Genomic DNA, 14,338 nt, shown 5'->3' with positions numbered 1-14,338 from the left:
TAGGTGGTCCTACCTGACGCCAACGATATGTTGATTAGTGAATTATTTGCTTTATCATGATTGTTAGCAAAATATCACAATGATATTGTATCAAAAGTCAATCAGTGTTTCCTAGAGTCTTCACTTTACCAAACATACATTTGGGGTTTTGGGTGAAGAAATTGCAGTACCGAGAGAGAACACACCATTTCCACAGGAACCCTCATGAATGTGAATGAATTTAGTCACACCGGGTAAACAAATACAGCAAAATAGGCACGGACTGAATCACTTCAAGTACGTCCCTCAACACCGGTTACATGTTGACATTCAGACACTAAGGGGTCTGAAAAGGACACAGATTACAATAAATAAATAAACTTGGGGGGTGACCAAGCCTAGACCTGTATGTGTGCCGGGTGGAGAAGCAATAGTCATTGCACCAGGTGATCCAAACAGGGCCTTTAAGAGGCCATCAGGCACAAACTAGCAGATCCCTTGGGACAGGGTGAGTAATGCAATTTTCATTTGAATAATGGTATGGTTGCCTCACATTCATGTATTGCTGAGGTTTTTTTTGGGGGGCCGGGAGGGATAAGGGTTTGGTCATACAACCCAGCAGCACTTGTGAGCTATTCAAGGTTCACTTACAGGTCCGCAATTATTCCCAGCCTGGCTGTCCATTTGCAGATAATCCTCTTCAAAGTGGTTCATGAATTAAAAAATAGCACAAGATCACATCTGATATGAATATGATTTGTAATGCTTGGCCTCACACATTACGTGCTAAGCAAATGTATTATTTATAATATTTTTTAACCTTATTTACACCATCTGAAATGAAAATGAGAAGAGACTATCCAGCACCATGAAGTGCTTTAATGTGGGCTATTTCAATATAAGTGAGTTTATTGCATTTCACCATTTTGAGCAGGAATGAGGATTTGAAAACTGAATCCACATTTTTGCAACCAATTTAGAGGTGGCTCACTGGGCTTCCAGAAGTCAGAAATAAATAAAGCATAGAAGTCAGCCCATCTATTTCTTTTTTATTGTCCTTATTATGGTTGCAGGTGTGCTGTAGATTACTGTATTCACAGCAGACATTGGGCGAGAAGCAGTGTATACCCTGTTACACAGCAAACGTAGAAAAACAACCATTCAAGCCCACATTCACACATATGCACTATTTAGGGTCTTCGTTGAACCCAACATGTTTTGAATGTGTGTTTACTAATTATGCCCTGCCCCTCCCTTTTTTTAACTCAGTACATTTTAAATTTATTGGATAAGAATAATACAATTTCAGTAAAAAAGCTTAAGAGTGTATTACCTTACAGAATTTACAAAGAACACCTGTGGCGTTAACCTTGCATTTTTTTCATGTACAAACACACATCATTTGGATTTTCTATTTGTCCGGATGGATTTTTGAAGACTGCATTTCTCACTAAAGTCTCATCTTTCTGAGTCTCCCTTTTCAAAGGGTGCTGATGTAAACCAGTAATAACAGAGGATGAATTTACAGGGAAGCGAAATCCCCCAGCGAGACTTAAGGCCCAAAACAAAAATGAGCACATAGCAAACAGAAAATTCGCCGTAAGCCAAAAGAGAATGCACACTGATGTAACGGAGAGTGCACAACCCCAACATCCATACACACAAACGCACACTGGCACAGGGAAGATGGCGGAATCTTCCCAAAGCTTGTGTAACGACATATGTTTGCAGGTAATTAAAAAAAGATCCCAGGTGGTTCTCCTGTCAAATTGAGATACAGCGCACCAAGCAAATTACCAACCCGGTTTTCGACATACAATGCTGAGGGTACAACGTACATAACAACGCATTGTCTTGGTGAGCTGCTGCTAATGTTGTGATCTGGATCTCCCATCTGGCAAATTATATTACCGGTATGTAAGATTTAACATTATTCATCCATTTATTGACTTTTTGGGGAGAACACTGTGGTAAGACCTTTGTTGATCATGTGGATTTGATGTTTGTCTCTATATGACCCAAGATGCACCTCACCTCTCACCCGAAACCCGCAAACTCACTTGTGATCCTAATGAGGACAAGCACTATAGAAAATGATGAATATTATTTTTACCACGTGTATTTTGTATCAGCCCATTGTATTCAACTCAGTAATTTCACTGTATTTTATTATTTATTTTTTTGCATTAACAGCCATACCCAAAATAAATACAGAACTGTTTACAAATTGAAGTTTACAGTACTGGCCGCTGTCCCTTGCAAGTTGCATGACTTAAAAATGTTCAGTTTTCCTTTCAAAGAGTCAAACAAATACAGTAAAATAACACAATAAGTGTTCATGTCACTTGGCAGTAAACATAATTTTTATGGATGCAAGGACACAATAATTCTGTACCTATCATGGACATTTTGGAGATTCTGTATTACTGGCAATTAAGTTCTGTCCTTTTATATTATGCCGTTATCTAGGCTACTGTTTTTCCCTCAACTTTTGAATGTCTGGCTCATTGTAATAGGCTTCTGTGTCTAGTTTAGGCTGGCTTGTGTATATGTTGTTTCCACATGAATTTTCCCAATGTAGCCTTGTGTGTGTGTGTGTGTGTATTTATTAGACTACTTTGAGCTGTTGATGGGTTGCATCCCACCATCGTTTGCTTGGCTAGTGGAAGGATATGGTGGTTTGGATATGCCCTATGGTTGGACACACTATAGCTGCTGTGTGGCTCATTGTAAAGAAATGTTTGCTGAGAGCTTCCTGACATCCACTGTCTGAACTGATTTATGCTCTCTTTTGTCTCAAGCAAAGGCAAATATATTTCTTTCTGATCGCACAGTCAAAAGAAATGCACAAAAGTAACAGAAATATTACATGAACATGGCAAATTTCTAGTATATGATCTATCATTTTGAGCACTTAACTGTACAGAAATAAAATAGACTAAATGCATTGTCAGGAATCCTTCAGGAATTTAGGGGGATGGATGTAAACTAAACTTTGTATGAACTGGAACGTTTCTATGGGACATAATTGATTGAAGTCTCTGAAAGAGCAGATTTGAGGGAACAAATATGTCACACTGAAACACCGCTCATCAGGGTTTGTCTCGACAAAAATCAAGTGTGAAGACACACTGAGTTGCCCGTGGGGACCCTAAAAAAATAAATTTGAATGTGTATTTATATCTGAGGACGTCAACACTGAACTCTGAGTTTATATCCCCCAAAGTCACTATGACTACACCCAATGTTGTCCATTAGCTGTCAAATCAATGCTCGTCTGTCTTTTGGTGCCTCCCCTTGCCCAAAAAAAAACAAGGCGCTGACTACTACAGTCTTGCACTAGAACTTCTCCATCTGGCAGAATGTTTCTGTCCATCCATCTGTCTGTCTGGTTGTAAATCCATTGCTTCGCCTTTGGAATGGCCTCCGTAGTGGTTTGTGGGGCGATTGCGCTTTCACTGAAAGTAAGGAGCACCTGTCCATCAGATGGAACAGACTGGTTCTCCTCCTTAAATTGGCTCCATGTCGCTCGATTGATGAGGAGGCCAGAGAATGATCCCTTCCCCCAAAGACCCCATTAAAGCAAAAGCTGGGGTTCTCTGCCATCAACACATTTGGTGCCTTGTGAGAATGATCACAGCTTATTAAAGTGGAAATAATGACTGCTCTACCTGCAGCATGAAAAATTTAACAAGGACAAAGGAAATTGCTCAAAGGTGATTGTTAAAAGCAGATAACTTGGACAACACTGTCGACCCTGGAAGTGAAAAAAAATGAACCTGATTTAATTTTAGCTTTGAGGTGACTTTTGCATCTTTATTTGAATGTAAATCATTTCTTTGAAGTAATGATTCTGCACACAGTGATGTGATATGTGGACCTCTTCAATAATTGTGTTTAAAATACGTTCAACATGTATGAGCTACCCATAAACCATCATTTACTTTCAATTATTTTCCCTCCAAGTGTGTTTACAATGTATCACACATTTTTGGATGTCAGATTATTGATTTGTTTTCCATTTAGTTTGGGCAAATAAGCTTTTTCTGGCACCTTGGGAATATTGGGGGGAAAGCAGCCGAGTGAAAATGTTCTCCATCAAGTGTGATTGGATTGGATTTAAGAAGATAAATTGCCAGGACAAGAGTTTATCCCGATTACATTGCCAAGGGGTCCGCGTCTTGCTGCAGGCTTTCCGGTCAGCTTGTTCCATTAAGAAAACGTTGACAGTGTGATCAGAAAGTAGATAAATGCAACAGGCTGACATTTTCACATGCGAAACTTCCACAATGCTGCATGAATAGAGTGTGCACTGTACTTATGTACTTTTGCTTTGATACAACCTGTGCGATTTTGCTGTAATGGAAATGGGGTTTGGTCATCTTACTTTCATCTCGACACCATTTGCCAAATGTAGTGACAATGACATTGCTTTCACGCATGCACTGCAAACACGGATTTAGCTACATACACAGGCATACCGTACAAAGGCCTCAGCCAAAGGGGGTATTAAATTTACAGAGACCTAAAATTAAACAAATATCCAATACGCCTTTAAAATAACTCACACTTCAACTGGATGGTGTGCCTCCCTAGAATCCTTCACTCAAACTACATATGTCTTTAGTGTTTGAGTCTCTTTTGCATTCACAGAATCCAATGACATAAAGTAAAATACATCTTACTTTTCCTAGAGTGGGGGTCCACAGATATGCCAAGCTGAAAACGCAGAGGCCCAAAAGGAGGAAGACGAAAGCCAGAATCAGGGCCATGCGCTGGTAGATGCGATACTTGACCCTCTTCTCTTTAGCCCCCTCAACCTGCAATTGGTGAGATTGACATGATTTCACTCCTTTTTTGGAGTCCAAAGGAGGAAAAACAGCTTGTGAACAAAGAAGTGGAAAAAGTAGTACAAAGGCAAAATTGATTGATTTTCGGTCACGATCACAGGACCATTTGGGAGAAGGCAAAACGCTTGTAAAATGACATACATTGATGTGGCAGACATACAAAAATCAGCTTTAGTTCAGCCTATGGTAATTTGGTTTGTGTTCAAGTGGTAAATGAGGTTAAAAATGGCTTCAATTTAAGGGTGGATTGGATAACCAATATATCATTTAAAATCTGTATGCTGTCAAGATGAAGAAGGAGTTCTATTGGGCCTATTGACCTGTAGGATTTTAAAAAAAACAGCTGTTGGGCACACATAGACTAAGGGGAATGCAGCGTTGGTGGTTGCTGAGGCAAAAAATTCTGGCATGGGAGAACTTCGATGAGTCTGCGGAGAACAACTTACAGCCTACATGTACTTTGTGAACTAGGAGAAGACATTCCTCATCCCTCAGTGAGTGCTGTGGGGGTTGTTGTGGGAGTATTGGTTACTGGACCCTCTTGAGACAAGCTGCTTGGTCGCTGGTCAACCGGTGTCCTTGTTTGGTCCAAAGTGCTGTGTGTGCTGACTGACAGCAGAAATTCAGGTGGCCAATCAAAATGCATCCTTCCTTCACATGATTTCAGCGAATTTGTCGGCGGCTATGTAGTAGAGGATGAATTAGTTGATATATGGCCAAATTATACCTGCTTATATGACAAAACAGCTTATGATTTCTAAAACATGGAAAAGCACCAGCAGGCATCCCAAAAGATGGCAACAAATGTGTCCCTTTGCCAGTCCTTTAAGTTTCATTCATTAAATCGGAAGAGGCTACATCTGGCCACAATTCGACAATTTTTTCCCCTAATACTTTATATAGCCGCTGACAACTTGGCTGTGGGCCGGCATCTTAAGTCAAGAAAATGGAGGATGCGTTTTGATTGGCCACCTGAATGTTTGCTCCCAGCACGTAGCTCAAGTACCACACACAGTTTTTCACCTTGCAAGCAAAAAAATCCTACACGTTAAATGTTCTCAATGAAAATCTGCTGAGCAAAACTGGAGACTCTTATCAATTGTGCATGTCAGCCTTTCCAGATTAGGTGGGAAGCATGGTGACTGTAAATTAAATTCTTAAAGCAAACATTAGGTCTACAGTTTGCGGTTGAAAAGATTGATTTTATGACGTGCATGTCGAAAACCATAGAGCTAAGCTAAGCAGCTGGTCTGGAGCATTAAAGGCACTGGGCATCTACCCTTCTTCTGGCTTCTTTCTTTTCTCACGTCTACATTAAAACAAGAAATGACCTTTTTGACTGTGGCATTCAACAGGATTTATTCACCATTAAAAACTCTTGACGACTAAACTATCGCCACCCCGCCCTGAGCAGAGCATAGGGATGAGGTGACTGCAACAAGTTCCATGGAAAGGTTACAATTAATTTCTTTCATTTTTTTTTTCTGCCTCAAATTTAATTTTAATCTGCCCGCTGTCAGCAATTCCCTGAGCTTGACGGCACAAATTAATAAAGGCAGGCTTTTGTTCCAGCAGACTTTCTGTAGGGAGTCGAGCTCCTCATTTGCACTTGGTATTGTGACTGTTCAACCGCAGTAGACTGGACAACCTGCTGACTTCTTTTGATTACAAAAAGACACATGCTTTATTTGAAAGGAGCAGCTGGAAGAAGGTGTACAGTTTGTAATTTGACCAACAATTTCTGAAAAAAATATACCTTTCCAGTTTGTGGCGTTTTCATGATACATGAATTCCATTCAGATGCATTTCTAAAATATGTCACACTTTGATTGTGAAATTTACGGGATACTTCACATACATACGCCATTTGCGATAACGTCATTAGTTTTCATGTACATTTAATAACTTTAGAAACGATTTTTAAAAATAATATAGCTGACAGCGAATCTGCAGTTGTTTTGAGTAATAGTATTGACTTTTTTTAATATTTGACTTTAATTTAATCCCACTAGAAACGTGGAGCATAAAATGGACATTTATGCTGATAGTAGTAATCGATCAGCCACAGCTCAATCGGCTCATTTTTTTACGCGCGGTTGTGACGTGATGTCATCTTTAGTGGCGTCTCCAGATCGAAAAAGCCTCGCTTCATAATTTCCCCCAAATACTGTATCTCTACCTCTGACCGAATCGCTCCACTGTCGTAATGTCCCGACGCTGCCACCACATTTACTTCCGTAAAAGCAACGTCATGAGTGACTCTTCCTCTTCGTGTGCCGATCACTTTCGGGCTGCAATTACGTTCACACAAGAAAAGAAACCGAAGTCGCATTTATAATGTAATATGAACGCTTACACTCACAAAAAAAAACAATTTTTCTTGAAAAGACGGCAATTTACAGTCCTGCGGAAAGATGAAAATGACTTCCCAGCCCTGATTTGCAGACGCTGCATGTGCGCAAAGGGTCAGGAGCAGATGTCCCATTAACCACGTAAAATAAAATATTCAGGCAGTTATTTTCATTGTTCAGTGAAATAGTGCTCTTATTTTCACTGTATTTCTAAATTCAGGCATTTTCTTTGCTAGATGGGTAATTTAAGTTCAACTTTTTAATTTATTTGAAAGAGACCTTCACCTCTGCCCTTTTCTGTAAGAGTTCAAAATGTGTTTATTTAATGCATAAAAATAAATATTCTGAAACATCGATGGACTGCATGGATTTCATAAGCAACACACTGTTGCACAAGTGTAAATATATCTCATTTTACATGTCAAAACGTGTTTGCGGCTCTTAGTGTTTTCTTTTCCGTGGAAACCGGGTCGAAATGGCTCTGAGTGTAAATGGTTACCGACCCCTGATCTAATTGATAAGTCCAACTTCCCAACTTCCTCGAATGCAGCATTACTGAAGATAATATTTTGATGTTTTTGGTTGTGAGAGTGACTCTGGTTTTCACATTAACCCTCCGACCCTCCACCCTTGACCTGGGTACCCTTCTGGCCGCGCCCCCCCGGCCATATTCGTAAACATTGTTGGCCCCGTTCCGACCACACAAACAAAATGTGCATGATGCGCCCGCGGGAGGGATGTTAACGGAGGAGGTTTATTTAAAGACAATTAGCTGGCTAACATACTATTCAAACCCGCTGTGGACACGCTTCAAACGCGCCACTTACTCACGTACTTACCCAACTGCGTGTGCTTACTTCCATTGCGAGCCCTGGGGTTGGTTTTGTCGTATTGTATAATTATTTGGGTCCAACAGACAACAAGTCTGCAAGCATTCAACAAGTTATTTATTTTCCAATCTTCCCCTCCTTCACACTTCCCAGCCTTCAAAATAAAAGCATGCCGGGCAAACCACTATACAGCAGTATACGTCGTATTTCCGGAAGCAGGAAAGTGCATGATGTGCCGTACTTGAGTGCTGCGCGCAGCTTGAATATACTCCCGGACACAAGTTGTTTTGAAAGAAGCCTAAAAAGAAGCCTTTTACCGAGTAGGCTGAGATGAAATTTAGCCGCCTCGCGAGCACGTCACATGCATGAGGGCCGATTAGTGGGCCGGACTAAAATCCACTTCCGGCCCTGCTTAGTTCAGCCATTTTTTTAATTTGTCATCCCACACCCCTCCGCCCTAAAAATGGGCATCCGGCTGGGCCGGAGGGTCCGACCGGTCCGGCCCAGGGACGGACTGCCCAGCTCTGCTATTAGCTAATTCCGTATTTGTTGTCAGTCACTTTACAACCTTGGCAAAGCTACGGTACCATGTATTGATTGCATAAAAGCCTGAGCCAATGCGAGGTGCCAACACTTCTTTCTCTCTTCTCTACGAGTACTACACAAGTTAATAGGAGAAGGACTTGAGTCATTAGTAAAATTACTATTGTATATAATTGACTGCACATTTTTTTTTTTACTTCCATTTGTACTTAACTAGGGCGGCACGGTGTTCGATTGGTTAGCACATCCGCCTCACAGTTCAGAGGTCGTGGGTTCGAATCCGGTCCCGGCCTTCCTGTGTGAGGTTTCCATGTTCTCCCCGTGCCTGTGTGGGTTTTCTCCGGGTACTCCGGTTTCCCCCCATATTCCAAAAACATGCGTGGTAGGTTAATTGGCCAGTCTAAATTGCCCCTAGGTGTGATTGTGAATGCGAATGTTTGTTTGTCTCTGTGTGCCCTGTAATTGGCTGGCGACCAGTTCAGGGTGTATCCCGCCTATAGCCCGAAGACATCTGGGACGGGATCCAACACTTCCGGGACCCTTGTGAGGATAAACGGATTGGATAATGGATGGATGTACTTAATGAAGACATCTCAAATCTGTACTTCTGTAAAGGAGTTCACTCAGTACTTCTACTTTCAGCTTTTTTTTTTCACCATATATTTCACTTCTACTTACTTACAGCGTGTGAGTACCTTTGCCCATTCTGTCCAAATCCAAATGAAATGGATTGTATTGAACCTCAAGTGTTTAACTGTGCTATACTCATCTTAAAAATGTACTATTTAATTTGTTGTACTACCATTTTTAATGATTCAGAGAACAGCAGCAAGGTGAACAGCATTGAATATGAATATTCTATTTCTACGTACATTGCATGACTTTGGTAGGTGCATTAATGTAGTTGCCATTAATGCATTCCATGGGTATGGCACGTCAGTGACAGTGACTATAAAACGTGAGGCACTTCAAAGTGTCCTCCAGGCCTGCTGGGGAGCGTACGACTCTCCTGGGGCACCTTGCATAAGCTCTGGCAACTTGAGCTGAGTGGAAACTTAACTGTCTGCCGTTTCGGAATCAAGAGGGAAAGTGGGGCACAAGAGATGCAGAAAAGGCTGCGGTGGCGACCGACTGAGCGGTGTGAGAGTGCGTGGGCCCCCCGCCAGCTACTGTTTTAAAGGTTTTGGAGTTCAGAATAAGCTAGGAGCTTTGAGGAGAATAGCGCCTGCGGCCCCCCACTGCTGGTGTGGAAAGAGCGAGTGCTTGCTCTAGGAAATAGCAGAAGCGGCAAGTAGTGATGACAGTCTATCACACCAAGACACACTCAAACCCTTATGTATACATTTGGAATGATAATCAACCACCCCCCATTTATTCATCCTTTTTATGATTTGAATCTGATGTGAGTCTTGTCTTTGTTATATGCATAATTATTCATATGACTTCAAGGTTACCGATACTCTTTTGAGTGGAAAGTCTGCAACAGGTGAAAAGACAGGTATTTCACAGCCAAAATCCCATCTTTAATCCTCCCTAATACTAAAGAGAAGGCAAACAGAAGTCAAATCGAGCCATAAAAAAGTGAATAAAGATGGACAAATTTCAATTGTGACAAAACTCAACGCACTCAGCAAGAGACCGAGGCACACTTCTTTTCCAGACATGCAGCCTTCACTTTATTCAAAGAGCACACATTCTTTCTCCCCTTCTCGTTTTAATGAACTTCTAATGGCGCCAACATTTTAATTTGTTTTGCTGGAACATTTCACAGGTGATCACCTTTTCTTCAATTGGAACGTAACACAACATTTTCTTAAAAATATCACAAGAATAACAGTTAACACCCAATACAATATAATTCCCCTACACTATCCACATATAAATAACTAAAAAATACTCACATCATTAAAGAGAACCTGCTGGCTGCTGGACTGGCTGCTAGCCTCCATGATGCAAGCCCACAGAAGGAATGTGTTCCGATCCTCTTGGCTGGGGGAAAAAAAATGACTTTCTTCTCTGCAAAGTAAAAGAGTCACAGCCTCATTCCATCGCTGCGATTTGGGAGGGGAAGGAAGTTTCTTAGATGGAGTGGAATTACTGCAACATTTGTGATAGCCATTAAAAGCCAAGGCAAAAGTCTCCCGCATTCCTGCACTCCTTTTGAAGGTGGAACACTACCAGTGGCCCTCTGGTGAAGTAATTAAACACATCGAGGACGATAGAAAAACACTATCTCATGGCAAGCCCTTTGAGCATTTCTTCGATATCCTTGATATGCATCTTAAGGGCCATGTACCATTGCGCTCCTAGGGGTCACTACTTGAATGTCTCCCAAACAGTGTGCCATGGCACATTAGAGTCCTGTGAAAGATCATCAGGTGTCCTGCAGGAATTTATCCAAATTCACTAAATGGAGCTGAAATTGATTATTTATCTACTAAAAATAATGCATCTTTGATCATATATAGATGCCAGTGACATTCAGTGACAGTCCTGATTCCAAAGCAGACCCCCGTGTGCATGTACTTTTTGGCCAGCAAACCTTGTGAGACTTGAACTCATGAAGTTTTTTATTGTTTCTTTGGCTTTTATTTTTAATGCTCCCAAGAAAAGTACAGCTACCATCACAGAGGTTCCACTGTATATCTTTTTCCTTTTAACAAAGTTGTGTCTTCAGTGCAGTAATGTTTTTTTTTTCTAAATGCAATAAGTATTGAACTGGTTTTAACCTTAAAGGCCTTCAGGGGATGACTGAATAAGTGATTCAAGCTCTTCAAATAATGCCACCCTAAAACTTTATTCATCTCTTGGCGAGCTTTATAATGTCAGCCGCTGATACCCAGTTATTTGTCTCATCTGTACTATACACGGTTGAAAATGCCATCGAGACCCAACAAAAGGTGTGGTCGCACCGTTATTTCTTTTATTTGTCCAGAAAAGACGTGTAAAACAAACCAAAAAAGTGTATTTTGTATGTGGTTCCTACAGCCACACATAAGTTTTGAGTACTTTTGACATTGATGATATATGATCAAGGTCGCGCGTGGACAAGACATAACGCCTACATCTAATTTTTCTTTTGCTACAATGTGGAAGACCCCTTGGTGCAAGACAATTCCCAATTTCTCAATTGGCGGGCTCCTTTCAAAAGTGGAACACCTCAACTAGTCCTCTGGTGGAGAAGTTAGAGTGTCGATAAAAGAAATCATCTGATACGTCCTCTTATCTGTATATAATAATTACACTGCTAGCAGCAGCCAGCATTCAGATTTAACACAAAAAAGATTAATAATAATAATCATCATCATCACCATCATAATCATATAAATAATAGAAAAACATCTCATACACAGCATTAACGTTTTGCTACAATGTGGCTCTCATTGCAAGACTTCAAGGCAGGGCAGTTTTATTTATATAAAACATTTCATACACAAGTCAACTCAATGTGCTTCACACAATGAAAGACAACACTTACAAGAATTTAAAACACAAACGTGTTCTACTCAGAAGCAAAGCAGAGAAAACAAAAATATACATCATTTTAACACATTAACAGAAAACTTTAAACTCTAAAAATAGGTTTCTAAAATAACTGAAACAAAAAAAATGATTTAAAATTGTTTCAAGGACCTTACAGAGGAAGTCAACCCAACCATATTTTCAACAATATGTTCTATGCAAGCCCACTAGTTGAAACAAGGAATTCTGATAAATATTGCGTTTGTGGAATAAAAATCCACCCCGTTTTTAGCCATCTCTGGGAGAGGCCATTTTGTCACTTCTGTCGACTGAAAATGACATCACAACTGCTCAGGGCTCAGGTAACGACCAAGCACGGCTGACCTGTTTTCTGAAGCTGAGCCGTGATTGTTTTTTAGCTGAACCCTGAGCAGTTGTGATGCCATTTTCAGTTGACAGAAGTGACAAAATGGCCGCCCACTGATATGGCTAAAAAGGGGTGGGTTTTGCTGCTTAACTCATATTCCACAAACGCAATATTAATCAGAATGCCGTGTTCCAACCAGTGGCCCAGCTGGGAACATATTATTGAAAAAAAATGTGTTTGGGTTGATTTCCACTTTAATCAAAGGTATGGGAAAAAAGCAACAATTTTAACCTGGCTTTAAAAGCATTTACACTCCTTGCTGACTTCACTTCTGTTGCCAGCTTATTCCATTTATGTGTAGCATAGCAGCTAAATGCAGCTTCACCATGTTTACTTTGAACTCTGGGCTCCACTAATTGACCCAAGACGGCAGATCCCAAAGCTCTACTAGTTGTACAGGTACAACCCGAAAAATTAGAATATCATGTAAAAGTTGTTTTATTTGGGCAATTTAACATAAAATATTAAACACATTTTATTGAGCTATTACATGCAAATTGACATATCTCAAGCAGTTCCTTGCTGTAACTTTGCTGATTAAAAATTTCAGTTTATTAAAACCACAAACTCACAAACTCGGAAAATTGGAATAATGTGCAAAGCTTCAGTTTTGTAGGCTAATCCAAAATGGTCCTGATTCATTGATATAATACGTCACACTCACCTTTTAAGTTAAATAGCAGAAAAACAACAACCTTTTCAGGAGATTCTAATTTTCTGAGCAGTACCTGTATAATCAATCAGCATTCCTTTAAAGTATATGGGGCACGAAAAAAAGGTACCCAAAAAAGGGGTTGATTTTGCTGCTTAACTCATATTCCATAAACGCAATATTAATCAGAATGCCGCGTTTCCACTAGTGGGCCTGCTGACAGACGATTACAATTTGGTCCGACTTGAAAAATAGACAAATTAACAAACTTGTACCCAGGCTTCTGACGGATGACGAATGATGGACCGGCAAACTTTAGTAAAATGTCCACCTCTGTAAAGTAGATGTATAGTATGACTTACAATAATACCCAGCTGCATTCATAATTTTATACATACTTTACATGTGGCTAGAAAGTAAAGTGCGCAAAATATCCACATTTTGTCCTTTCATTCTGAGCCATTTTCCCTCTTCGTGCGAATCTGATGCTTTCTTGACAATCACACCATGTTTCTGCGGTTCAATTACAAACAAAGAGAAAAGGTACAGTGTATTGTATGCGGCACCTCAAAATCTGATACAAGGTCACAGTCTATCCGTTGCATGTCAGTAGATGTGTGTTGCTCAATTGCTCGGTGTGCCGCAAAGAGTTTACTTGCCAGCTAACTTTTTTTGCAATGGGCCACATCAGTCACATTCTACCGCATTGCTCGGTGTGCGGCGGGCCTCACTTGATTGTACTTAATGAGACAAAATGAGGTCTGTGCTTATTCCACCTCATTCACCCTTAAAGTTAAGACTGTTTAAAAAGTATTTGTTTTTAATGTATAAATAGTAAAACGGTCAACTTCTACGTTTAATTGGATCACACTTAATTAGAATGACAAAATGTTTTTGTAACCTCTACCTTAAGACAATCTACCATTGTTGAAATTGTCTTCCTGTGTTGTTTTCATCTCCACTTGCACATTTTAAAATGAATTGGCAGCCTCTCCGCAATAGGACACCTGGTAACAGTTGGAGATATTTTACTCTATTATGTACATATTTGACAGTTTTCTAAAATTACTAACATATTTTGTAACGGGGACTGGTGGTTGTACTGCATTATAAATACATACACTAGGTAAGATAATCCCTTTTGAATACAACCACCACCACCTGTAATGATGTGTTTTCAAGGTGAGTGATTCCTGTCACTTGTGCTTTACATTCTATTTAGAAAAGTGATGAAAGAATGCTCG

The 14,338-nt window shown here is 40.2% G+C and overlaps 1 protein-coding gene across 2 annotated transcripts in view; it reads right to left on the bottom strand.

Annotated features, from left to right (window-relative positions):
* The window catches only part of tnmd (tenomodulin), a 62,802-nt gene extending 52,275 nt beyond the window's left edge, over positions 1-10,527 (bottom strand). The window contains exons 1-3 of one of the 2 annotated variants that reach the window (XM_086023341.1): positions 7,009-7,024; positions 5,276-5,438; positions 4,665-4,799 (exon numbers count right to left, since the gene is read on the bottom strand). In XM_086023341.1, coding sequence (XP_085879467.1) covers positions 4,665-4,751 — 87 coding nt within the window. In that variant the 5' untranslated portion in view covers positions 4,752-4,799; positions 5,276-5,438; positions 7,009-7,024. Of the gene's footprint in view, positions 1-4,664; positions 4,800-5,275; positions 5,439-7,008; positions 7,025-10,454 lie in introns of those variants that run through there. The other variant, XM_086023340.1, reaches the window with a different exon arrangement.
* Positions 10,528-14,338: the final 3,811 nt, after the last annotated feature.

This window comes from Filicampus tigris, chromosome 2 (assembly GCF_054856515.1).
Source record: "Filicampus tigris isolate MCC_2025a chromosome 2, RoL_Ftig_1.0, whole genome shotgun sequence".
Lineage (NCBI taxonomy): Eukaryota > Metazoa > Chordata > Actinopteri > Syngnathiformes > Syngnathidae > Filicampus > Filicampus tigris.
This window is presented reverse-complemented; position numbering and strand designations above follow the sequence as displayed.